Here is a 26,664-nt window from a genome sequence, read left to right as displayed (position 1 = left end):
TATTATTTTTCTTTTTTTTTCCAACCAATTTTGTGTACGCGATTTCTCTAAAACTACTCCACCGATTTACATGAAACTTTCAGGTCTGATAGATAATGATTTGAACCTTATTGGAAATTTTTTTTAATGATGACGTCACTTCCGGTTTTGAGTTATTTACAATTTAACGATTTTCAGAGGGTCGGCTTGTCCAGGGGTAAACTCCTAAACGATTTAAGATATTGAGTTCAAAATTTCAGGGATTGTAGACAAAAGGTTGGTGATCTGACATGTGGTATATATATTTTCCTGTGACCAAAAGCGCCGAAGCTCGCCCGAGCTCGAAAATTACAGTTAAAAAAGCGTCGTGATTTTTCGTGGTTTTCTTTCAATATCTCTTTCCTCGATCGTATTTTGTTATAACATGTAGAACAAAAAATCTTTATAAAGTCAAGAGCTTTTATGTGACATCAAGAAAAAGGGGCTTGCCCTTCAAATAAGGGGCTGAAGGGGCTCTAAAGTATTTTAATGATAACTTTTCCCTGTGAAATATTTTGTGATACATTATAGAAGCAATTATGTTTATTCTAACCTTATCCACCTACACATGGCAATCATTTACTCCTATGTTACGTAATTAGGGATTTTAAGGGGCCAGAAGTCGAAAACTTTGATGCTCAATATTTAAAAATGGAGGACAATTTTGAAAAGCAATATTGAACAAAAGATGCTCAAAATATGGAGCTGAACAATCTGCAACAATAATTTCTTTGTTATGCAGTCCCTAAAAGGAGTTACAGGGTCGGCCCCTAAAACGACCCTCTCAAGATATCTCGAGAACGGTACAAAATTTGTAAACACTTGTTGAACAAAAAGTGTTTGAATTGACAAGAGCTTTCATTTGAAATCATGAAAAAGGGGCTGGCCCTTCAAATAAGGGGCTGAAGTGCCTCTAAAGTCTTTTAATGATAACTTTTTACCGTGAAATATTTTGTGATACGTTATAGAAGGAATTATGTTCATTCTAACGTTATCCACCTACACATGGCAATCATTTACTCCTATGTTACGTAATTAGGGATTTTGAGGGTCCAGAAGTCGAAAACTTTGATGCTCAATATTTAAAAATGGAGGACAATTTTGAAAAGCAATATTGAACAAAAGATGCTCAAAATATGGAGCTTAACAATCTGCAACAATAATTTCTTTGTTATGCGGTCCCTAAAAGGAGTTACAGGGTCGGCCCCTAAAACGACCCTCTCAAGATATCTCGAGAACGGTACAAAATTTGTAAACACTTGTTGAACAAAAAGTGTTTGAATTGACAAGAGCTTTCATTTGAAATCATGAAAAAGGGGCTGGCCCTTCAAATAAGGGGCTGAGGGGCTCTAAAGTCTTTTAATTATAGTTTTTTACTCTGAAATATTTTGTGATACGTTATAGAAGCAATTAAGTTCATTCTGAGGTTATTTACCTATACATGGTAATCATTTCCTCGTATGTTATGTAATTAGGGATTTTAAGGGCCAGAAGTCCAACACTTTGATCTTCAATATCTCGAAATAGAGGAATATTCTGGAAGGCAGTATTTAACAAAAGATGCTCAAAATAATGTGCTTAACAATGTACAACCATATATTGTTTGTTATCTGGACCCTAAAAGGAGTTTTAGGACCGGATATTAAAACTATTTTTCCCAGATATCTCAAAAATGGTTACTAATTTCTAAACACTTATTAGCGGTACACAAAAATACCTTTTAACAAAAATGAATGAAAAGGAGCTGATCCCTCAAATAAGGGACACCAAAGGGATAGATAGTCTTTCACCCATTACACTCATATATTCCGCCTCCTTTTCCGGATAAGTTTCGTTGACGAAGATCAAGAGTAAGGTCATTCCTTATTCTAAAAATCGGACGGAAGACCTCCTCGTTGCTCGCAACGAGATCGTGTCTAGTTATTATTTTTTTTTCCCCGCAAATTTTGTGCACGAGATTTCTCGAACATTTTTTGTCTGATTGCTATGAAACTTTCAGGGTATGTAGATGATATTAATATCTCTAGACGTTTTTTTCAAATTTTTAAAATTCACTTCCGGTTATGAGTTATTGCCCTTTAATTGAAAATTGGGGGGGTCTTTTGTCCAGAGTTGATCTCGGGAACTACAGATGATAGATGCATGAAATTTGGCGAAATTGTCGGTAACATTTTATAATTTTGCTGGCATGAAAATTTTGGTAATTTCTTTGTTAGTTTTTGAGCTATTTGTCGCCAAAGTTTAAGATTTTTTCGGGGCTGAAATTTTGTTGCTTTTTGTATTATAACCTTTAAACTAAAAATATTTTGTTAATACATATAGAACAAAAGTTGTTTAGAATAACGAGAGCTTTCATTTAAAATTAAGAAAAAAGGGCTGGCCCCTATAATTAGGGGTCAGCAGCTCATACACGTATTTTTCTGATAGCAAAAATCGTTATCATTTTATGAAAAAAATTAATTTAGTTATTGTTAATATATTAAATAATGTCATTTGGTATCAAATTAAACAAGTTTTGTCCTATATTTTTTTTCAAATTTCATAAAACAAATATGTGAGAATCGTACATGAACGAGTTAATATGTCTACATAGACACACAAGCGAACAAATGCCACATTAAGGCCTAGGCATTTACTGCATTACGTTGTGTTGATAAATTGTTGTGATTCAATTTCATTTTTTTCATCTATATCATTTATGAATTCAATGAACACACATTATTTAAACGTTCTATGTGCAACTATTTGTCGGGGCGCCCCTGTTTGTGACCCCCACACGCGCGCGCCGAATGTAAACAGTAACGAACGGCATTGTAGAAAAGAGAGAGCCATAATGCAGAAGAGAAGTTGTGTATTCTTTCGGTGTACACATGCATTTTCAATTTGCTGTGAAACATATGAACATGCACAGGGAACAATACTACATATTTGTTTAAGGAGGATATTTTTCTCGTGTGAATCGTTTACGAGGAAATTCTGACAGCCACACTTCTGTCGACGATCAGCCGTTGATAAGCTACGAGTAATAAAGGAGAAAAGATGGACATTAAAGTGTGTGATTTATGTGGATGTTACTGAAGAAGGTGAGGCTTTTATTCCTTTTAAAGTTTCTTGTTAACTGGTTAAAATTTAGTATATAGTATAGATGTACATGTAAGTACGTGGAAATCCAGTCAATCCGTACCCAAACAAAACCGTCCCGGTCAATCCGTCCCCTATATTTTGGCTTATCCGTCCCCAAAATTTGGTCAAACCGTCCCATCGTATAATTATGTAGTCAATGTAAATCCGCCCCTTAGTTTTGGTTAAACCATCCCCAACTTTAGTCAAACCGTCCCCTGGTATAATGTTAATTAACATGTAATAAATGTATTCTAATAAATAACATAACAATTTAATGTATCTGAAACAATTTTTTTTTAAATTGCGAATTAGTGGGGTCATTCTACTAGACCCATATCATATAATTATACAGTCTTTTATAACCATACTAAACATAATAAATACCTTATGCTGTGATTTCCAATCCTAGTACTTTCGAGAACTGGTTGACCGATCGGAGTAATATCGGATTGGAGATCAATCTCTGTCCTGTTGTTTGTCGCCTCCTGGTCAGTTTCGGTCAAGTCGCTGGTAGTACACATGTGACATCGGAAAGGAATGTCAGACTTGGTACTGACAGCTTCTTTGTAGTCCGCAACCGAAATGCCTACAAATGCCGCATAAGATCATAATATGTTTTCAGAATGTTAAAATGTAGTATTTATAAACGCAGTTTTACATTAATTCCTTGGTGGATCGTTATACATGCACTTCTTAATATTTTCAATTACTTCGTTTTTATATTATTTAGAAAGAAAAATACACTTATCTGTTACATTTTTATAAATATAAAGAAAATTTGAATTTTATTTACTTTGTTTTATTAAAATGACAACGATATTTATATAAACTTTCAATATCATAACTATTTTAAAACACTTTAACAACACTTACCAGTGTTGCATTTCCGATGGGTCCATTTCTCACATCCATCACACATAATGGCTTGTTGAGTACGCTTAACGTATTTCTTGCACACAGTACAGAAAGTCATTTTGACAATGAGGTGGAAAATTAATTTTTTTAACAATATATATACCTTTTTAAATTAAAAATCAAAATTTTATTGGTTAAATCTTTTTCGACCAATAAGATTCTCATCATCTTAGGGCCTCTTATTGTCATGTTGGTAATTTTGTATTTACATCCACCCAGTAAATTCAAAATTTACAACATGACAATACCCAGGGACGTATAACTAATGTATTCGTATGTTATGTACTAGTATGTCTCTGCAATCATGGCAATACCTTGACTAGACGTGTATACGGTGAAAATCTCCATATCCAAATTTATGACACCATCTCTTATAGTTATATATACCCACCTGTTGTTTTGACAATTAGCGTCACCTGCGGTCTGCACAGTCTTTATTAGTGTGTGAAAACTATGGCCACCCTTGGTATTTAGCGATTATTATGAATTTGGCCCGTCTCCTTGAAGATTGGAAGAATTTTATTCAAATATACGCTCTTCTATATTCAAGGTAAATACTATTAATACATTGATTATGAAACACGATTCGTATTTTGTCAAAGTTTGGAATACAGAGACAGTAAAAAACAAAACACTACACTGATATTAAAAAAAAAACAACTAATAATCTACGTAAATCTCACATTATTCTAATTAAGTTATGGAACACATTCAATGTACATTCTGAAAAAAATAAATGGAAACAAAAAATATGTGAAATAGAAAAACATTATGTATGTGAACATGAAAATGAAAACAAAACCTTGGGGACGGATTGACCAAACTTGGGGTCGGATTGACCAAACTTGGGGGCGGATTGACCAAACCTGGGGGCAGATAACGAACAAAAATTTGGGGGCGGATTGACCAAACATTGGGGACGGATTAGCCAAAATATTGACCGGGACGGTTTTGTTTGGGTACGGATTGACCGGCACCCAGTACGTGCACACTGTTGGGTCATACTAAAACACGCCTGCCGACGCCTGCCGGGGAAAACACGCCTGCCGAGAGAAAACCGCACGCCTGCCGTTTACCTGATGGATTATTTTAATATTTTCTTTAATATTTTATTTAACTTAACTAAATTAAGTATCATAATAACAAAAAGTTGACTTTATATTGATTATTTAGCACAAAATTGGCAAAAATGTTCAATGTTGGTAAAGATAGATAACTCTTACGTAGAATTCATACGCCTGCCGAGGAAATCTAGACGCCTGCCGTTAATTTGATGGATTATTTTACTTTTTTCTTTGATGTTTTATTTCTTTTAACTAAATAGATGATAATAGAAATCAAAAGTTGATTTTATATTAATTAATTAACACAAAATAAGTAAAAATCGGGTAAGCTGATAGCTCTTCCGAAGAAATCATACGCCTGCCAAGAAAATGTATACGCCTGCCGTTTAGTTGATGGATTATTTTAATTATTTCTTTGATATTTTAGTTTACTTGGCTTAATAAACGATAACAGAAATAAAAAGTTGACTTTAAATTCGTTAATTAACACAAAATTAGTAAAAATCGGTAAAATAGATAACTCTTACGCAGAATGCATACGCCTGCCGAGAAAATCTATACGCCTGTCGTTTATCTGATATATGATTTTTTTTTCTTGGATATTTTATGTTTCCTAACTAAATACATGATCAAAGAAATAAAAGGTTATTTTGCATTCGCTGTTTAATGAAAATATTATTAAAAATGTTCAAAGTCTGTAAAGAAGACAAAGAGTTCTTACCCTGCTTACGCCTGCCGAGACACTGAGTTGTAATAAGCCTGCTGATTTAATCATTTATCCATGTCTTTTATTTTCATTTCTTGAAAAACTTCAGCTTTTTACATAGTTATAGTTTATTAGTGTTTTCATAACCTTATTTTTTGTTGCAATTAATTAAAGATATATTTCAAACTCGAATCAGGGACATACATGTACTGTTAATTACATGTATATAGCCTACATGTACATGACTTTTGTATGTCTCTGCTATAAAGAAATTATAATAGATGAGTTTTACTTTGTTTCATACGAAAAATACAAAGAAAATTACATGACCCGCTTATGCGGGTTATGCTATTTTTCTGGAGTGCTAGCTACCTTCATACCCACATGAAACACAAAAGGAAGCCTTTTTTTGTTTTGTTTCCAAGAATTGAAAATTCTGTAACAAAAATACAGTGTAAAGGGTTTATATGTAAACAATTATAAAATGCCCAACTTTTCAAAACTTTTCTAAATATTATGATCGCATCTGTACTAGTGCCGGATGATGTAGCGCTCCCATGACAGAGGTCACATCAAGTTCCCTGTGACGACAATTGCTTTAACCATTGTATTACACATGTACTATCTATTCAGCAGATAAATTATACACATTCTTTTGTCATATCCTATCATTTAGACCTTTATTTAAGAAGGCAATCGATAGAAATCAAAATCAATAAATAGTTCGGCATTTTAAAGTCATCGAAGACATGAAAATTTACCAAAATATCCATTTTCATAATAGTTTGTCGTAGTTAGTCTGAGTTATTTTTTGTTTCTTAGTGTTTCTTTTCTATCAAGCAAAGACGTACTTTCTCATTGCTGAAGACTTCGGTTTCTTGAGGCTAGATATAATGCAAATCTTCCTTACCTAAACCAAAAAGGCAAAACGCCCAATAATGCAGTGCACTCTGCTGTTGAAATAGATGTGAAATAAATAGTGATGAGATAAATGTTTACCAAATACAGTTGTATACGCACGGAAAACGTTCAAAAAGTCCTTGCACATATTGGTTTTCATCAAATGGACCCCCCCCCTTTCCAAATTGCTGGATCCGCCTCTGATGCTTTGTATCTATTTAGTGCCACTGCCATTCACAAACTGTATTTCATTTTTAAAAGAGTTAAGCTATTTGTATTTTTTCACAAATAAGAAAATATCAATCACAGTGTAAAATTCTTAGGGATTTTTCTTTAATTAAACAAAAATATTCAGTGGCCATTAAACCAAAAAATAGGTCATTGACATACTTTTTTGAAAGTGAAAATTAACACTACAATGAAAGGTCTATAACACACTATAGATGGTTTTTCATTATCATCAGTGGAATTTTGTTCACGTATTTCCTTAATTTCAAACTTAATACTGAGGTCCTTAGGTGGAATTTACATTTTATCTTTAAGGAGATTGGGTGTCCAACAATATTTTAACCATCACATCCAACTATAATTTTTAAAAATGATTTGTTCCCCAAAAACTAGCTTGTTTATTAAATTTAATGGTTTTCTTTATGAATGTTGTATAATAATGAAATAAAAATCTTAATATGTGCTAATCAAAAAAATAAAATCATATTCATTGTAAATAAAATGATCATGTGCGCAATGAAATCAAAATGTGATGAGCGAGATACCTTAAAATGCATGGTAAAAATGAAGCTCTTGAGATATTCACTTAATGATTGTCTGCATAATTGTTTATAAAAAAAACCATTATCTGAAGGATGACAAAGTTGAAATGTACATGTATAAAGAAGGGAATAAATCATCTAAATTACCAAATGGGCAAATTCTGATCTTTTGAAATATTGGTGAGAATTGTCTAAGCAAGATAAAAAAAATGTTAACTACAGAGAAAGGGTTACATGTACATGGTTTTGTAAGAGTTATGATACTTTTATTATGCATGATTTATTCAAGTAGATAAAACAAGAAATATTTAACTTAATGTACCATGTGTTTTTCAAACCCCCAAAGAAATGACAATATTCACATGTTTTTTTTGACTTCCTCTCCATGCTCCTCTGCTTCACGCATCTCCACTGCACTGACTTCCTCTCCACGCTCTTCTGCTGCACACATCTCCACTGCAAAAACTTCCTCTCCACGCTCCTCTGCTGCACACATCTCTACTGCACTGACTTCCTCTCCACGCTCCTCTGCTGCACGCATCTCAACTGCACTGACTTCCTCTTCACACTCCTCTGCTGCACGCATCTCAACAACACCAACTGCCTCTCCACGCATCTTGACTGCTTCAACATCCCCTCATCGCATCTTCATTGCTCCAACTTTTTCTTCTCACTCCTCTCATGCACGCATATCCTCTTCAGGTATTTCCAGAGCACAAACTTCCTCTCCAAGCATCTGCTCTACTTCCTTTCAAAACAGTTGCACCTCCAATCTTTCTTCTTCAAGTACACTCACTTCCTCAACTTTCATTCAGTCTGCTTCTAACTCACCTATCTACTTCAAAGGGCATAACCACATTCTGTCAAATTTCTATCCATGCTGTTTAACCTACCAAGGTCTTAAATTCCAGAGTTCCGAGCATCTGTATCAATACATCAAAGCTGTCGAGCACTCGGATCACCATATGGCCAGTAAAATTCACAAAGCTCCAACAGCAAAACTTTGCAAACAAATCTCAAAACAGGTAAAAACCGGTGCCCATTGGTTTTCCATTAAACAACAGGTCATGCTTCAAGTTTTGGCAGTCAAATTTCAACAGTGTCCGGATTTTCAACATTACCTTATCAGCACAAAATCAAGGATATTAAAACATAATGTTGCCTGTTCATTTTGGGGTACTGGCTACAACGGCAAAGGCCAAAATAAACAAGGCAAACTTTTAATGCAGTTTCGTCAGACCATGGCTAATCAACACAGTGCTCATTCGCCAACTGCTACAGCATCAACAGTGATCCCTAGCCAGCTTGTCACCGCCCAATCTTTTGTCTGCAATTTACCTATTCAATTCTCTGCTCTCACTTCTTCAACTGTCACCGTCCCTTCATCTGAACGCACTTCTTCAGCAGTCACTGTCTCTTCATCTGAATGCTCTTCTTCAACTGTCACCATCCCTTCCTCTGAAAGCACTTCTTCAGCAGTCACCATCCCTTTGTCTGAAAGCACTTCTTCAGCAGTCACTGTTTCTTCATATGAACGCACTTCTTCAGCAGTCACTGTCCCTTCATTAGAACGTACTTCTTCAGTAGTCACTGTGTCTTCATCTAAACGCACTTCTTCAACTGTCCCTATCACTTCGTCTGCATGCCCTTCTTCAGCAGTCACTGTCCCTTCATTAGAACGTACTTCTTCAGCAGTCACTGTGTCTTCATCTATACGCACTTCTTCAGCAGTCACTGTCACCTCATCTAAACGCTCTTCTTCAACTGTCCCTATCACTTCGTCTGCATGCACTTCTTCAGCAGTCATCGTCCATTCATCTGAATGCTCTTCTTCAACTGTCACTGTCCCTTTGTCTGCTCTCACTTCTTCAACTTCTTCAGCAGTCACTCTCCCTTCATCTGAATGCTCTTCAACAGTCACTGCCCCTTCTTCTGCTCTTACTCCTTCAACAGTCACTGTTTCTTTGTCTGTCTCCAATGATTTGACAACTAAACAATCACCCATATCTCAAGAAAAGCCAGAACGAGTTGCAATACTGGGAACTAATCATATTTCGGAATTTGAGAATAATCTATCACTAGGCTTAATTAAGCTAAATCTACCATGCAATTTTATCCTCAAATGTTTCAGTCAAAAAGGGGCAACTACAAAATCATTAATGCAAAGTCCATGTTTTGAAGAAGTTGCTAAATTCTGTCCCACAAAAGTATTCTTACAAGTAGGAGATAATGATATTAACATGACAAGTGCAGTAGCTGAGGTTGTGTCAGGAATACAAGAAATTGTTATAAAAATATCAAGTATCAAGTCGGTTAAAAAAATTGTCATTGGTAATCTATTTAGAAAAATTATCAGTGAGAATATGTTTCCATCAAAATACAATTCAATGGTTTGTGACATTAACACCAATCTTCAAAAATTTTATTCTGATCCTGATAAAATAAGATTCTGGAGATTAAGAGGTCTAATGAAACCCCAAAAAAACATATGGCTTGATGACGGAATTCGATTGAATATAGATGCAATGAAAATATATGCTCTACAAATTCAGTTGGCAATAAAATAAAACAATTTAAAATGTTCATTTTGGAATACTTTAAATAATCAGTTAGAAAGATAGATGTTTGGAAACAGGCTTTTTAAATCAAAATTTAATATGCCACCAATGAAATAAATCTATTATTCTTTATATCTGTGAGGTCAAGATCTGGCAAATGAAATGTCTCCACAAGTTTATGAAATTTAAGAAAAAGGACAATGGCTTTGTTTTATAGGCCCTGTAGCTTCACTTTTAGTAAGTTAAATGAAAAATCGTTCATATACTATTTATGAAGAAAATAATAACAAATCAGACAATTTTTTTTTTAAATCTTATTATTAAATATGCCTCAAAATAAATAAAAATTTGGATTGTTTGTTTCAAAGTCCAGTTCTAGCAACTGAAAAGTTTACAAAGGTATATGAAATTTAAGATCTAAAATAATTCAGTGGTGCTTCAATACAACAATAGTTTGACATAGTGTACCAGGGCCTGTTTCTATTTAAATTCTGGTCTTAACTGTCATTTAATGAAATGTGAAGGCAATAAGTAACAAATCTCTGTTATGACTGTTTTTGACAATGACAAATGAATATTTAAAATGCAATTAAAAGAATACAGGTACAGTGTATTTACATTGCTTATTTCATGATTTTATATTAAATGTCAAGAAATTGTTTAATTTTTACTTCTTTAAAGCAATAAAGTATCAGGTAAAGGTGTAGCAAATCAATTATGACACCATATTTGATCTAACACTAAATAGAGAATTCTAAGGTCATCTATTAAAATCTATAACTAAATTTAAAAAAAATGGCTCTAGGTTAAGGAGGCCTCCACGTGGCTAGAGCTGGAAACACAGAGAAAAAATGAATTATTATATTAACTATTCTGTAAATTCATTATTTCTTTGTGGCTAACATCCTTAAGAACTGTGTATATAATGTACCTTAAGGTGGAATGTCCCTCTGATATGAGAGATAACTTCTGTAGAAAATAATATCACTTTGTTTCTATTAACTTACAATTATCAAGGCATGTAGCAACAAGGGAGGTGGTGCTGGGTCCCAACTTATATTGGAAGGCGATACATTTATTTAAATTCAAATATAGAAAAAGAAAATTTGAACGGAAAGAACTGAACCCCAGGATTCTTTTGAAGCAGGGGCAAAAAAGTAAAGAAAACTTTTACAAAATCTTACAAGAAACGTATCATAATGAGAAAGTAATTATCCCCCTCCCCCCGAATGGATGAATTCTTTTTATTTAATTTAACTAAATTTTATGTACTAGTTCAGTACATATACAGTACATGTTTCATGTTTTAGGCCAGAGAATATTTGGATGGGATATTTTTATTTCTCTATTTATAGCTCGTTCACAGAGCTAAATGAATTACATGTATAATCGGGGAAAATGTGACCAAGATAATTACAAATTCTTGAATGTTTGGGACTGTTTATTAAAGCTTAAAATGAATAAGCAGATGGACAAATCAGATTGAAAAAGAATTTTTCACAGGTAAATTGAACCTATGTAAAGAATAACAGGACTCGAGCCTGTTTACATGAGAAATACTTATGAGACCTTATCTTGCTTATAACTCTACAACTGATTCTCAAATGTCATTTGATCATTAGAAATGCATTCTTACAGCATTGTGAATAATAAAATTATGAAAATAGAATTTGACCAAATCGTGACCATGCCCCTTAAACACATTATAATTATTCTGTACTAAGTTAAGAAAAACAATTTAAAAAATCTAACAAAATGTAATCCACGAAAAATTTTGAACTGCGAACTAATGAGCTTTTTTTTTTTAGAATCATTAACATGAAACGAAATTATCTTTAACAACTGTAAATACAACAAAATAACCAGAAATAAAACGCAAACATACCCATTGAAATGTTTATAAATTTTTTTTGTATGTGAAAACTGTTATCGAGATTAATCTACCATGTAAACATGGTAAAACACAAACTGAAAGTAGAAAATTCGAACGGTTTCTCTTATGAATTGAGTTTTAATGTATGTTTATGCTTTTAAATTTGTTTCACGAATATATTCATAAACATTTGATATCTAATAAAGGCAAAATCCATTAAGAATAATCAATTAAGTTTCAGAAATCAAACTTACTAACTCTTTCTACGATCACGACATCCGAGTGTATACCGATCTCGATGTTAAATTAAGCCAACGTTTTATAAATTCTATTGGGTTTTTTTGCGTTTCCTTTTTAAAGATATTTATTTTTTAACAATCTGATATGGCTATATCTAGTACAGAAGTACATCAAATGTATTGGTGTCGAACTATGGAAGGGTCGAATTGCATGGCTACCGTTTTCTAATTCTATTTTTAGAGCGACCATATTCACTAGCGACAGTATTCCCTGGTACACCGGTTAGACGTTTTTGTTATGGTGTGGGTGTTTGTTTACTAACGTGTAATTTTTACATGTTTCATGGGTGTTTAGACTCGCTCGAGGTTCATGGGGGACTGGAAAGGGTAACTGAATTTATCTATTTAAAAAAATAACAGATTGTGAATTTTCAACTCAAAATTCAAAGCAGGGTCTAATTAGAAACATATCATATATTCTTGTGCAGAGGACTCCAAATGTAGTCATGAATACCCTGTAGACATAACTTCAAGTAAATAAAATTGTATACTTCAGACTTCAGAGTTAAAACATGACTTTAATATCTTTATGATGCCGATCATTGTATCATTAAAGAGGTATAGCAGACCAACGGGTACCCAGTACATGTACTTGTACATGTAGGTTACAAGTTAGAACTATGCCTACCATTCTACCAGTTCACATAATTTTTCTTGTTTAGCAGTTATGATGTGTACTTGAATTGTCCTTGTTTATGTTTTAAATGTAATTTTTTATTCTCTTTTTTTAATCTGACTACTGGCAGTACTGGCGTGTGAGCAGTTCTCGCCGAGGACCATTTCTCGCTGGTGCACTGTTACATCATATTTTCGTATATAATTTTATGTGTTGATAAAATGACGTAACAATGCACTGGTGAGAAATGGTACTCGGCGAGAACTGATCGCACGCCAATATTGATTAATTACAGACAAAAACTGAAGGTTGCGAGTGTTATTTTTAATTGAACAACATTGTTTAAAATAATTCTTTATATATGTGACGATCAGACCGGTTTGAATACCAGTGCCAGATAGCTCAGTTGGTAGAGCACCTGACTAGAGATTCAGGGGGCCCAGGTTCAAATCCCTTCATTATTTCCTCATCCTGTTACAATATTGGTGTTGTTACCAACCCCTGGAACTAACACATTATTTCCTCATCCTGTTACAATATTGGTGTTGTGACCAACCCCTGGAACTAACAGGTTAACTCGATCCTGCCAGGGATGATCTTCGAGGGTGAAGATCATTTAAGGGGGAGGAATGTGACGGTCAGACTGGTTTGAATACCGGTGCCAGATACATGTAGCTCAGTTGGTAGAGCACTTGACTAGAGATTCAGAGGGCCAGGTTCGAATCCCACTTTGTTCCGTCGTTATTTCTCCCATCTTTTACATATACATGTATATCAGATATATGACAGATGATTAAGGTCATCACATGTTTTGCAAGATGCAATAAGTGTTAAAAACCTTTACTTTACAACAGAATACATTTAAGTGAATATTTATGTTTCTTGTTATTATTTGGTGTGGTTTTCATGACAGTGTCGCATAAACAATTTACCCGCTCCTAAAACACAAACTTTCTTTTTGTGGATTCAGCTAACCGCTGATTGGCTGCTGTTGCAGCAGACAAATAAGATATGCAAGCACAAAACACAATGAACTTATCAGAGAATGAGTTGAGTTTATTTAAACTGTTGGAATTTGGGTATTTTTTTTTTAAATGTATACTTGTGACAAAACATATATGTGGTACATACAGCTGTAGCTTTATGAAGAAAATTTTGGTTAGACCATATATACCTATCATGCAAGTAAATATATTTACAAAAAACTTGCAATTTATGGCGCACGAAATATACGCTAGTTTTATAAAGATTGACATACATGTAATGTACCACATTCTTCATTAAGTTTACTCATACATGTTTTATGCTTATTACACGTAGTATTGTTTTTAAAACATGTAATTTATAAGAAAATAAACAAAAACCCTCGCTAAATTTATTTGCAAACAAAAAATACACAGTAGAATTGATAAAAAATGGTATATCAGAAGCTAATACCAGTACATGTACTTTGACGCTGTTCGGTGGGTAATATTCGTTTGTAATTTACGAATTGAAATATTGACTGTTGCACTACAAGTATGGTAATAAACTCTCTCTCTCTCAAACTCTCTCTCTTTCTCAATTTGATAAGTGTTTATACCTATGAAAATTTTTTAATATTATATTATGACTTGATATGCAAATTTTTGATCTTGTACTGCCTAAATGTTATGTCATGTATTGGGATATGTCATACTTATTACACTGCATGGTCAGTGTATTTTTTACAGAAATACTATGCATATGTTAATGTAAACACAGCTATTACTAATACATGTATGTAAACACAGCTAATTATTTTTTTTTATTAATTTCAGCTCAAAACAGACTCTTGTTACCACATGGCTTTTACCGGTACCTGTTGATTCTTGTGGGTCAGCTCCTAAGATTAACCTGTCACCTCTATCCACATGCATATTCCTTGTGTTCTACAGACTATTCACTGGTAATTCAAATTAAATCCGATAATGCATGAACAATAATGGAACTTGAAGAAAGCATCATGCCATGTTGTGGTTTGTGTTTGATAAGAAATTATGAAAACAAAATTAAGGCTGTTTAAAGAAATTCATAATTGCTGTGAAAATTTGTTTTTCAATAAAAGTATACAATTATGTTTCCTTTATTTTTTATTTCATAAAGATATTTAGATGTGTTTACATAATTGAACCCCCCCCCCCCTCTATTTAATTGTCTGCATTAAGATTACATGTAGGATATGTAAATGTACATTTGACTTTGAAATAACATCTGCTATGATAATTACTTTTGAAATGAACAAGAAACAACCTATTTCTACCTTTCTAAGGTATATATGCATAAAAAAGTAGAAAAACATGTCAAATTTTAACATTTTTCATTGAAATCAACTCTGTCTCCAGCTACCTGGGTGTGTTTGAATTTAATTCTAATTTAAGGCAGATGTCTAACTTGTAGGTTGTAACTTACTGTTTTAGCATGGTTAGAAGAAGACTAGAAATCAGAATAGATTAGATATTCACTAAATATGATTGTTAGCTTACTTTTTTCATGAAAACAAGAAATCACAAGCAGGACAGCTGTCTATTTGTTAATTAAAATGGTATAAATCATACAATAAACAAATAAAGATCACATTTTAGAATCATTGATGATTGTTTTCAAATATGTGTGAGAAATGACTCAAGGAAATTGCCACATGTTTCATAAAATTAGGTAAAACATTTCAAACCATGACTTTTTATGAAAATCAAAAGATTGGGGGGTGGGGGGTATACATGTAAGGGTATTTCTAAGTGATGTGAAGCTTTTATCATGATTTTATCATGTAGGCATATGTTGTATTGAATAAGGTTTCTTTTTAAAGGTGGTTGAACAAAAGTTGACCTCTAAAAGGTCAGATAAAGATGTTTTACTATGGAGAACCCTGTAAATCTGTGTTTACTAAAGGAAATTGGAAATGGTGGGTTCACTTAAATGGCCATATTTTATTAAACCTCAATGGAATTGGCAATATGTGGTATTCTTTTTCTCAGAATTGCATTAGCTTTCTTATTCTAAGACAAACTGTCTTTTCATAAAAATGTTAGTGTACTAAGTTAAAGATACAAGGAACAGTTTCGGATAAAGTACCGTCAATATTTTTGTAAAATTGAGAGTGACTGTACTTGAAGGTTTATCATTGTTGCGTAGATTCATGAAATGAATTTTAATGATTACCAATAGTTAGAGGGATGTCTCTTGTTGGAATTGGTAAGCAATATTAAGGCCCCTAATTTTAAGTACATGAGAAGCAGAAATAAATTGTGAAACTTGCGGCTATGACAGATATGTTGACTTTACAGTGAAATTGAAGGTTACAAACGGGAGGTTATATAACATGAAATGTAGGTGGATGGGATATTATATGCCTATTTAGTATTTACTGGGTATGAGGACAATAGCAAGTTTATTGTCTCCCAAGACAGCAAATATTTAATGTGGCAAAGCCAAGGGAAATAGTAGCTGTTGAATGGGACAATAAACTTGCTATTGTCCGAATAGTCAGTTAATTGGTATTTCATTATACAGAAGAAAACTTAATTTGTCAGCGATGCAGAATTTCTTGATGATAAACAAATTAGAGTTAAATCAAACTTTGTATTTAATGCGTCGATCTTATTAGGTCAGAGGTGTTCCGAGTTTAAGGTGATATGGGACACTTCCATGTTGTGACGTATTGTTTATCGAAATAAACAATAAAATAAAGTGTAATTATATAAGTACATGTAGTTTCTTCGCAAAAATGGTCACCTAACTCCTTAGCACAGTGGGTTAGAGGGTTTACTAGGAACCTGTAAGTCATGAGTTCGAATCCCGCTGGGGTTTTTACAATTTTTACCTTTTCAAATATTTTTAAAAGCTACTTTTTGGTTAAATATTGTAAAATTTGAAAATTCTAAACCGGTGAAAAGTTTTCAATTATATAGTACCTTAATCCACATTAATATCGACAGATGTCCCATACAACCTTAAAAAGGAGGGTAATCAAATTCTGCTAATGAATGGTTTTGATGACTATTCACCATGGGCAGATAGCATGGATACTATTTTAGATAAAAAGGCATGTTTATGCGGGCGCCTTCTAGTGATCAATTTGTCGGTCTGTCCATCCGAGATGGCTTGACAGGAGCATAGCTTCTCTCCCCTTGGCCCAATCTGGCTCATACCTCATCCACAGGGTTCCTTTGGTTGAAGGATGTGCAGTGACCTTGAACCATGTTTTTAGGTATAAGGTTAAGGTCATAGCAGAATTATATATATATAAAATCCTTGTCTGGGGCATATCTTTTTTCCCTTTGGTCCAATCTGGCTAATACTCACAGAGTGTCTCTATGGTTAAACGATGTGCAGTGACCTTGCATGAAATTTCTAGGTAACGGGTGAAGATCATATCGGATCATGCAAAAATCCTTTTTTGAGAGCATTTATAATTTCTACTAACCCCTATTTGGCTCAGACTTCACATAAGCAGAGCTTTTGAGTAAAGGGTGAAAGGGTGTGTAGTGACCTTGAACCTATTTTCAGTGAAAAGAAACTGTGAAGGTCATATCAGAATTATATTTTTAAAAATCCTTGTCCGGAGTATATCTTCTCTCCCTTTGCTCCATTCAGCCTCATACTTTACCCACATGATGCCTTTGTTCAAAATATATGCAATGACCTCGAATGATATTTGTAGATGAAGAGTCAAGGTCATATCAGATCACACAAAAATCCATATTTTAAGAGCATAGATATACTCTCCTTTTAGCCCCTATTTGGCTAATATTTTACCTTTACAGAGTTTATTGGTTAATGGCGTGCAGTGACCTTGAACCAAGTCTGTCAATGTGAAGGTCATAGCAGATCTTTTTAAAATTAGGTTTAAATAGTAGATTATTTTCCAAATATGCTTAATCTTGGTCAGATTGAACAAAAATGCATGTATGTTAGGGGGAATGAAATTGAATTAAAAGTTCTATGCCAGCTGGAAAAATTTCAAGTTATAGATCAAGGTCAAAGCAGAATTCTCTGAAATAACATAAGCGGGGCCCTTTGAAATGTTCACCATTTCAATGTTGTCTGGTTCATAGTAATTTTACATAGAAAATATTCACAGAAGTACAGTAAAGTAAACTTAACATCGATAAGTTTCTGACAATTAATGACGTAACGAGCACACAGTACGAAAGGTCAACCTTTTGAAAAGGAGTGAAGAGGAAAAGTTGCTCAGAATTATGTTTTAAAAAAAATTGATTTTTTACATAAATTTTAATTTTGCATTCTGGGTTAAGAAAAAAGATGTTAGTTCAAGGTAAAGTAAACTTGTAGCTAAAATGAAGTCAAATTTGTTAAGTCGTACTTAAACACATTGGTTTTTTTTTTGTTAAGTCGTTCTTGAAATGGTTAAGGGTTTTTGGTTAAGTCGTACTTAAAAACATTCGGATCATGTTAAGTTGTACCAAGAATCATTCGATTTTTTTTTATCTTTTTGTACTTAGGTTTCTTTGTTACTAGATTAAGAACTCTGCTTCTTAGACGTACTTCTAGCGTTGCTTTCGACATTAGCGGAAAACCCACTCGTTGCTTTGCAACGAGCTTTGCTCTAGTTTTTTATTTTTTTTTCTGACTTTTTTCGAACGCTATTTCTCGTGAACTACTTGACCGATTTGCATGAAACTTACAGGATATATTGAGCATCAAACGTACTTGATATTATAAAATTTTTGGCTGATGACGTCACTTCCGGTTTGAGATTCTGAGGATTTAGTGAATTTTTAAAGATCATTTTGTCCACGTAACTCCTCAAAAAGTAATTGTGATAGAAACGTGAAACTTTCAGGGATTGTAGATGAATGTCTGAAGATGATCCTATTTATTTGATATTTTGAAAAATGCGCAAACCGCCGATGCTCGCTCGAGCTCAAAAATTGGCACCAATTTTTTTAACGTAATTTTCGCACATTTTCTGCCCTAGCTTTTATTATGTAAATATTGTGTTAAGACATGTAATGCAAATGTTGTTCAAATTTACTACAACTTTCGTTTGATTTCAAGAAAAAGGGGCTGGCTTCTCAAATTAGGGGCCAAAAGGGCTCTAAAGTATTTTTGCAATAACTCTTTACTGAACAAATTTTTGTTATCAATTATAGAAGCAAAAATGTTTAATGTACAGCTGTTTATCCATACAGTACCATACCTAAGTCATATGTTACGTAATTAGGGGTTTCAAGGGGCCAGAAGTCCAAAATTTCGATCATTAATATATGATAAAGGAGAAATATTTTAAAGAGCATTGTAGAACAAAAGTTGCTTAAAATAATGTTCTGTACAATATGCCACCTTAATTTTTTTGTTCATGACCCCATTTAGGAGATAAAGGGCCGGCCCCTAAAACACATTTGTAAAGATATCATAAGAACGGTTAACATTTCGTGAACACTTGTAGAACAAATTATGTTTATATTAGCGAGACCTTTTATTTGATCAAAAAAGGGGCTGGTTCCTCAAATTAGGGGCCAGAAGGGCTATTAAGTCTTTTCATAAAAACTCTTTTCTGACCAACAATTTGATGATATGTTTATAATTGCAAGACCTTTCATTTGATATCAAGAAAAAGGGGCTGGCCCCTCCAATTAGGGGTCAAGAGGGGTCTTCAATCTTCTTACAAGAACTGTTTACTGAACAATAATTTGTTATTAATTATAGAAGAAAAAATGTTCATTGTACAGCTGTTTATCTATACAGCATCATACCTTTCTCATATATTACGTAATTAGGGGTTTCATGGGGCCAGAATTCAAAACTTTGATCATTAATATCTGAAAAAGGAGAAATATTTTTAAAAGCAATGTAAAACAAAAGTTGTTCAAAATAATGTTCTGAACAATATGATACCATAAATATTGTTGTTAGTGGCCCCGGTAAAGAGTTAAAGGGTCGGCCCCAAAAATACAATTGTTTTGATATCTCCATAACGGTTAACATTTCGTGAACATTTGTAGAACAAATTATGTTTATATTAGCGAGACCTTTTATTTGATCAAAAAAGGGGCTGGTTCCTCAAATTAGGGGCCAGAAGGGCTATTAAGTCTTTTCATAAAAACTCTTTTCTGACCAACAATTTGATAATATGTTTATAATTGCAAGACCTTTCATTTGATATCAAGAAAAAGGGGCTGGCCCCTCCAATTAGGGGTCAAGAGGGGTCTTCAATCTTCTTACAAGAACTGTTTACTGAACAATAATTTGTTATTAATTATAGAAGAAAAAATGTTCATTGTACAGCTGTTTATCTATACAGCATCATACCTTTCTCATATATTACGTAATTAGGGGTTTCATGGGGCCAGAATTCAAAACTTTGATCATTAATATCTGAAAAAGGAGAAATATTTTTAAAAGCAATGTAAAACAAAAGTTGTTCAAAATAATGTTCTGAACAATATGATACCATAAATATTGTTGTTAGTGGCCCCGGTAAAGAGTTAAAGGGTCGGCCCCTAAAATACAATTGTTTTGATATCTCCATAACGGTTAACCATTCGTGAACATTTGTAGAACAAATTATGTTTATATTAGCGAGACCTTTTATTTGATCAAAAAAAGGGACTGGCCCCTCAAATTAGGGGCCAGAAGGGCTATTAAGTCTTTTTATAAAAACTCTTTTCTGACCAACAATTTGATAAAAATCAAAAAAGCAACAAAGGAACTTTTATTAAGCTTAATTTAAAACTGAAATCCGTTTTAAAATCGGACGATGCATTCCAAAAATATTGGGATTTAAAAATTGAGTTTTCCGGAAATTTTTATTCCACGTTCTTGGTAAAGAAAATAGTGTTATGTGAAAAGTTAAATTAACTCGTACCTAAAATAATTCGGAAATTGTTAATTCGTACTTCAAGACATTCGGGAATTTTTTTTTATTAAGTCGTTCTAGAAATTGTAAAGGTTTTTGTTAATTCGTTCTTGAAATCATTCAGACACTGTTAAGTCGTACTAAGAATTATTCGATTTTTTAAAAATATTTTTTTAAATTTTCTTTGTAGTTAGTTTTAGAACTCTGCTTCTTACAGGAACTTCTATCTTTACTCTCGACACCACCGGAAGACCAACTCGTTGCTTTGCAACGAGCTTTACTCTAGTTTTATTTTATTTTATTTTTTTTCTGACTTTTTTCGAACGCTATTTCTCGTGAACTACATGACCGATTTGCATGAAATTTACAGGACACATTGAGCATCAAATATACTTGATATTATAAAATTTCTGGTTGATGACGTCACTTCCAGTTTCAGATTTTGAGGATTAGGTGAATTTTTAGGTACCATTTTGTCCATGTAACTTCTCAAAAACTAATTGCGATAGAAACGTGAAACTTTCAGGGATTGTAGATGAATGTCTGTAGATGATCCTATTTATTTGATATTTTGAAGAATGCGCAAGGCGGCGAAGCTCGCTCGAGCTCAAAAATAGGCACCAATTTTTTTCACGAAATTTTCGCACATTTTCGGCCCTAGCTTTTAATGTGTAAATATTTTGTTAAGACATGTAAAGCAAAAGTTGTTCAGATTAACTAGGACTTGCGTTTGATTTCAAGAAAAAGGGGCTGGCCCCTCAAATAAGGGGCCAAAATGGCTCTTAAGTCTTTTTGCAATAACTCTTTACTGAAAAATAATTTGTTATCAATTATAGAACCAAAAATGTTCATTGTATATCTGTTTATTTATAAAGTACCATGCCTAAGTCATATGTTACGTAATTAGGGGTTTCAAGGGGCCAGAAGTTCAAAACTTTGATCTTTAGTATCTAGAAAAGGAGAAATATTTTGATAAGCATTATAGAACAAAAAATGCTTAAAATAATGTTCTGTACAATATGCTACCTTAATAATTTTTGTTGGTGGCCCCAGTAAGGATTTTAAAGTCCGGGCCCTAAAACACAATTGTTCAGATATCTTTAGAACGGTCAACAATTTCTGAACACTTGAGCAAAATGTGTTTATATTTACAAGACCTTTTATTTGATAACAAGGAATAAGGGCTGGCATCTCAAAAAAGGGGCCAAGAGGGCTCTAAAGTCTTTTTATAATAACTCTTTACTGAAAAATAATTTGCTATCAAATATAGAACCAAAAATGTTCATAGTACATCTGTTTATCTATACGGTACCATACCTAAGACATATGATACGTAATTAGGGGTTTCAAGGGGCCAGATGTCTTAAAATTTGGTCATTAATATCTAGAAAAGGAGAAATATTTTGAAAAGCCTTGTAGAAGAAAAGTTGCTCAAAATAGTGTTCTAAACGATATGGGATCTAAAAATATTTTTTGGTGGCCCTGGTAAGGAGTTTATGGGTCGGCCCCTAAAACACAGTTGTACGAATATTTCTAGAACGGTTAACAATTCGTGAATACTTGTGTAACAAAATATGTTTATATTTATAAGACCTTTCATTTGATATCAAGAAAAAGGGGCCAGCCCCTCAAATAAGGGGTCAAAGTGCTACAAAGTCTTTTCATAATAACGTATTTTTAAGCGATAATTAGTTATTAATCATAAAGCAGAAAATAAGAGCTTATTATTCATAATTCAAAACTGAAATTCGTTCTGAAATCGACCAATGCAATACAAAGATATAGGGGTTTAAAATTTGATCTTTCCGGAAATTTTGATTCCACGTTCTTGGTTTAGAAAATAGTTTTATGTTCAGAGTTACATTAACTCGTACCTAAAATTATTCGATAATGGTTAAATCGTACTTTAACAGATTCGGATTTGTATTTGCTAAGTCGTTCTTGAAATCGATAAGGTTTGTTAATTCGTACTTGGTATCATTCGGTTTGTTGGTTTAAGAACCCTGCTTCTTACAGGAACTTCTAGCTTTACTTTCGACATTATCGGAAGACCCACTCGTTGCTTTGCAACGAGCTTTGCTCTAGTTTCTATTTATTATTATTATTATTAGTATTCCGATCCCGATGTTATTTATTCTATTACTTTGGTAGCGCCCACTTTATACGATAGCCAATAACTTAAATGACAGTTGTCTATTGTTCTGTCCCATATATAAAGCCGTGTAAGTCCTTATTTGACGAGGGAGACGGCTGGTTTCGCTAGCTACTTTTCTCCTGAAGCAGAGAGGGGGAGGGATACAGCTGGTTTCGCTAGCTACTTTTCTCCTGAGTCCCGACCCGTCTCGTCTGTCTATTTAAGGTCCCTGTTAAAGTTAGGTTTTAGGGTTGGGGGATTTTAAGTATATGCTATTGCCTTGTGTTCTTATTTTGTTATAATAAATTTATAAAGGGTTGTTAATCTTGGTTTTCATTTACTTTGGGTTTGGTTTATTATATCTGGTTTATCTATAGTGAGAGTAAAGTCGTTTTCATACCTTATTTATAATTTAGTAAAGTTTAGTAATGTAGAGGTCAAATTCAGTCACAAAACAAAAATAAACACAACGCGAAGTACTGATAAAAACCTATACGGCACTGACCTGCTACATTATTTGGTGAACCGTGACCAGGATAGGGTTTGTACTACAATGGTCAGTGGCACGTGCTTCTCACTTTGAGTACCCTATTCAGTGATTCGGACTTGGCTGAATTCTTTTGTTGTCAGTTTCTATTGTATTGTGTTTTTGGGTTACTTTAGCTGTTGCTTTTCTTTGTAATGGATTTGTGGGTTTGAGAATTCATGTTGTTCGTAAGTTGAAATAATTAGTAGATTATTTTTGTACTTTATTTTTTTACGCTGCATTTTTTCATCATGCAGTTATGTTTAGAGTTGATAGAGAATTTTTGCGTGAGAGAAATTATTCCCCAGCACATATTCAGACCGGGAATGGTGTCCCTTATGAAAGTTCAGATAAGTCCAACGAAGTTAGAGTAAATACTATTGATAGACAGATAGAAGAGTTATCAGCAAAGTGTGATTTTTTAGAGAAAGAGCTTAAAATGAAGTATTTTGAAAATGGTCTTACTTTTGAAAATGTTAGTCAAACGTCAAGCGAGAATCGAACGCACGTGCAATCTGACAGTTATTTGGCACAGTCACGTCGTTCAAAGTATAGAAAAGAAATTAAGTCGCCAACATTTGATGGTAGTTTTGATATTCATGAGTTTTTTATTCAGTTTGAACAGGTTGCTAAGTGGAATGGGTGGAGTAAGAGAGAATGTGCAAGTCAGCTTATTATGAGTTTACGGGGGTCTGCAAGACATGTGTTATCTGAAATTCCTTTGACAAAGTCTGACAATTATGATGTTTTAAAAGAAATTTGTAAAAACTATTTCAATCCCGGAGAAAACGTGAAAGCTTACCAAGTTGAGTTTAAAACAGCGCGTAGACAAAATGGGGAAACAGTTGAAGATTTTGGTTATGCTTTGAAAAGGTTAGCCTTAAAATCATATCCACATATACCCTATAAATACTTAGAACCTCATATTGTTGACCAGTTTATCTTTGGTTTAGGGGATATTGATTTGCAAAAGCATGTTCAGTTTAAACATCCCTCCACAATTTAGAAAGCGATAGGTCTAGCGATAGAATATGAGAGTTTTGTAAGTAATTTTGTCGCAAACCAAATGCCTGTTTCGGTTCACACAAGTGACAGTGATTTTAATGATTTAAAAGCATTTATTAGGGAAGAAATTCAGAAACCGTTTGTGAACATTATGTTGATGAAGTTGATTCTTTACCGAATTCAAACACGTCTGTTTGAAGAAACTTTTCCCATAAAATTATCAGTAAATCGTGCCATCTGGTTGGTCATTCTGAAAGTTCAAGCTCGTTAGAAACAACTCTTACTCTCGAAAAACTTTCAGGGACTAATGCCATGGTCGGGTCATTAGTTTCAGGCCGTTCAAATCTTACCGAACACAGTCGACCATTCGAGGTAGAGGTAGAGTCGCAGAACCAAACAGAAACTGGTAAAACGCCGGGTAAAGTTCAATGTTTTGAAGAAAATGCAGGTCTTGGTGAAGTTACTGTCGTACACGATGTACATGTGCCTGTTGACTTTAAGTCCAGTTCTACATGTAATAAATCCGAGTGTTCTAACACTGAGTTACAGGCTGAAACAGTTTCCAATTTAAGTGATAATGGCGTAATGTTGTCAACTTTGAACCCTGAAGCAAATGTTTTTATACCAAACTATCAGACTTGTTCAGAGTTACCAGAGAAGAAAGAGAATGAGCACATGGCAGATTCTGTCCTGGAATGGAAGCTCGATGGAAGAACTGTTCCCCCTGGTAAAGTTAATTCTTGTCTGAGCGGTGAAATCCCCTTAAAGTTGTCGTTCGTGGGTACTACTTCTATGTACAAGCCCGTCGACCCAGTATTGTACCCTTATTGCCGACCCGAGCATCCGAAGGGAATTGGTTAAATGTGTTTTGATATAACAATGTCAGTTGAAAGTTAGAGCGGTGTAGCATTTACGTGTTCGTTGATTTATATATTTTTGTGGCTTATAAACTAATTAGATGTTTTGTAAAATTTGATAGGTTATTAAACACGCGTAAATCTAGTAGGTTAGTCTAACAGTAACTATCCTCTGTCGATCTTGTTGACAAAACTGGGATAGTATGCCTGTTAATAACCCGTGTCAACATAATACTTTTATGTACTGTAAAGTTCCGTGTTCAGTGTGATGATTTGATATATGGATTCCGTTATGATATTCATGACATGTGTATTAATGATTTTTCTTGATTTTTCAGACCATGTTTTCACCAGTTTTATTGCAGTTTATCCAGACACGAGGCTGGCCAATGTGAGATTTGGAACTGGACTGGAACCTGATACATTCAACTCCATATATTTCAAGTGTCTGATCGCCTTCATAATATCAGATGTTAAACCGGTATCCACTGTGTTCAATCAGCGATATCCGTGAATATTGTGTTAATCGTGTGTAAATGTTGTGTTATACCCATAGTATTATATTCTGGAATGTGTTCCAATTAGTGATTGCTGAGGACCATGGCGATTGGTACTGTGAAGTGAACTTAGCAATGTGACATATTCACCTGATTATGTTTTGCTTATTTTGTATGTATGTTTTTTTAGGGAATTTGACTGAAATGCACCACTTGATTTTAGTCTAATGCATAGCATTTGTCTTTAAGGGGGGAGGAATGTGGTAGATCGGGATTTTGTTTCTATTTATTATTATTAGTATTCCGATCCCGATGTAATTTATTCTATTACTTTGGTAACGCCCACTTTATACGATAGCCAATAACTTTAATGACAGTTGTCTATTGTTCTGTCCCATATATAAAGCCGTGTAAGTCCTTATTTGACGAGGGAGACGGCTGGTTTCGCTAGCTACTTTTCTCCTGAAGCAGAGAGGGGGAGGGAGACAGCTGGTTTCGCTAGCTACTTTTCTCCTGAGTCCCGACCCGTCTCGTCTGTCTATTTAAGGTCCCTGTTAAAGTTAGGTTTTAGGGTTGGGAGATTTTTTAAAGTATATGCAATTGCCTTGTGTTCTTATTTTGTTATAATAAATTTATAAAGGGTTGTTAATCTTGGTTTTCATTTACTTTGGGTTTGGTTTATTATATCTGGTTTATCTATAGTGAGAGTAAAGTCGTTTTCATACCTTATTTATAATTTAGTAAAGTTTAGTAATGTAGAGGTCAAATTCAGTCACAAAACAAAAATAAACACAACGCGAAGTACTGATAAAAACCTATACGGCACTGACCTGCTACAAAACTAATAGAACGAAACTTTATCATGGAGGGAACACGTGGTAGAGCTAGCGGGCTGATTTGATTGACAGGTGCAGCACGTGGTCTCAAAATGGATTCAATCACCGTGTACCATTTTCTTTTATG

The 26,664-nt window shown here is 33.8% G+C and overlaps 1 protein-coding gene across 2 annotated transcripts; it reads left to right on the top strand.

Annotated features, from left to right (window-relative positions):
- The first annotated feature begins 1,713 nt into the window (after window positions 1-1,713).
- On the top strand, window positions 1,714-26,532 carry LOC117681507 (uncharacterized). Of its 2 annotated transcripts, XM_066085888.1 has the most exons (3): window positions 12,456-12,553; window positions 14,642-14,769; window positions 25,543-26,532. In XM_066085888.1, exons 1-3 carry the CDS (start codon window positions 12,537-12,539, stop codon window positions 25,716-25,718), a joined length of 321 nt encoding a protein of 106 aa, XP_065941960.1. In that variant the 5' UTR covers window positions 12,456-12,536; the 3' UTR covers window positions 25,719-26,532. The 2 variants fall into 2 exon arrangements, 1 of the variants encoding a protein (XP_065941960.1); XR_010714330.1 differs by lacking the exons at window positions 12,456-12,553; window positions 25,543-26,532 and adding an exon at window positions 1,714-3,101 and having other exon boundaries at window positions 14,642-14,938.
- Window positions 26,533-26,664: the final 132 nt, after the last annotated feature.

Source organism: Magallana gigas, chromosome 5 (assembly GCF_963853765.1).
Source record: "Magallana gigas chromosome 5, xbMagGiga1.1, whole genome shotgun sequence".
NCBI classification, from domain to species: domain Eukaryota; kingdom Metazoa; phylum Mollusca; class Bivalvia; order Ostreida; family Ostreidae; genus Magallana; species Magallana gigas.
Note: the sequence above shows the minus strand (reverse complement) of the source record. Positions and strands in the feature narration are given on the sequence as shown.

Coding starts and splice junctions, on each gene's coding strand:
- LOC117681507 (XM_066085888.1), top strand. Junction 14,770..25,542: donor GTTCTACAGACTATTCACTG/GTAATTCAAATT, acceptor TTGATTTTTCAG/ACCATGTTTTCACCAGTTTT.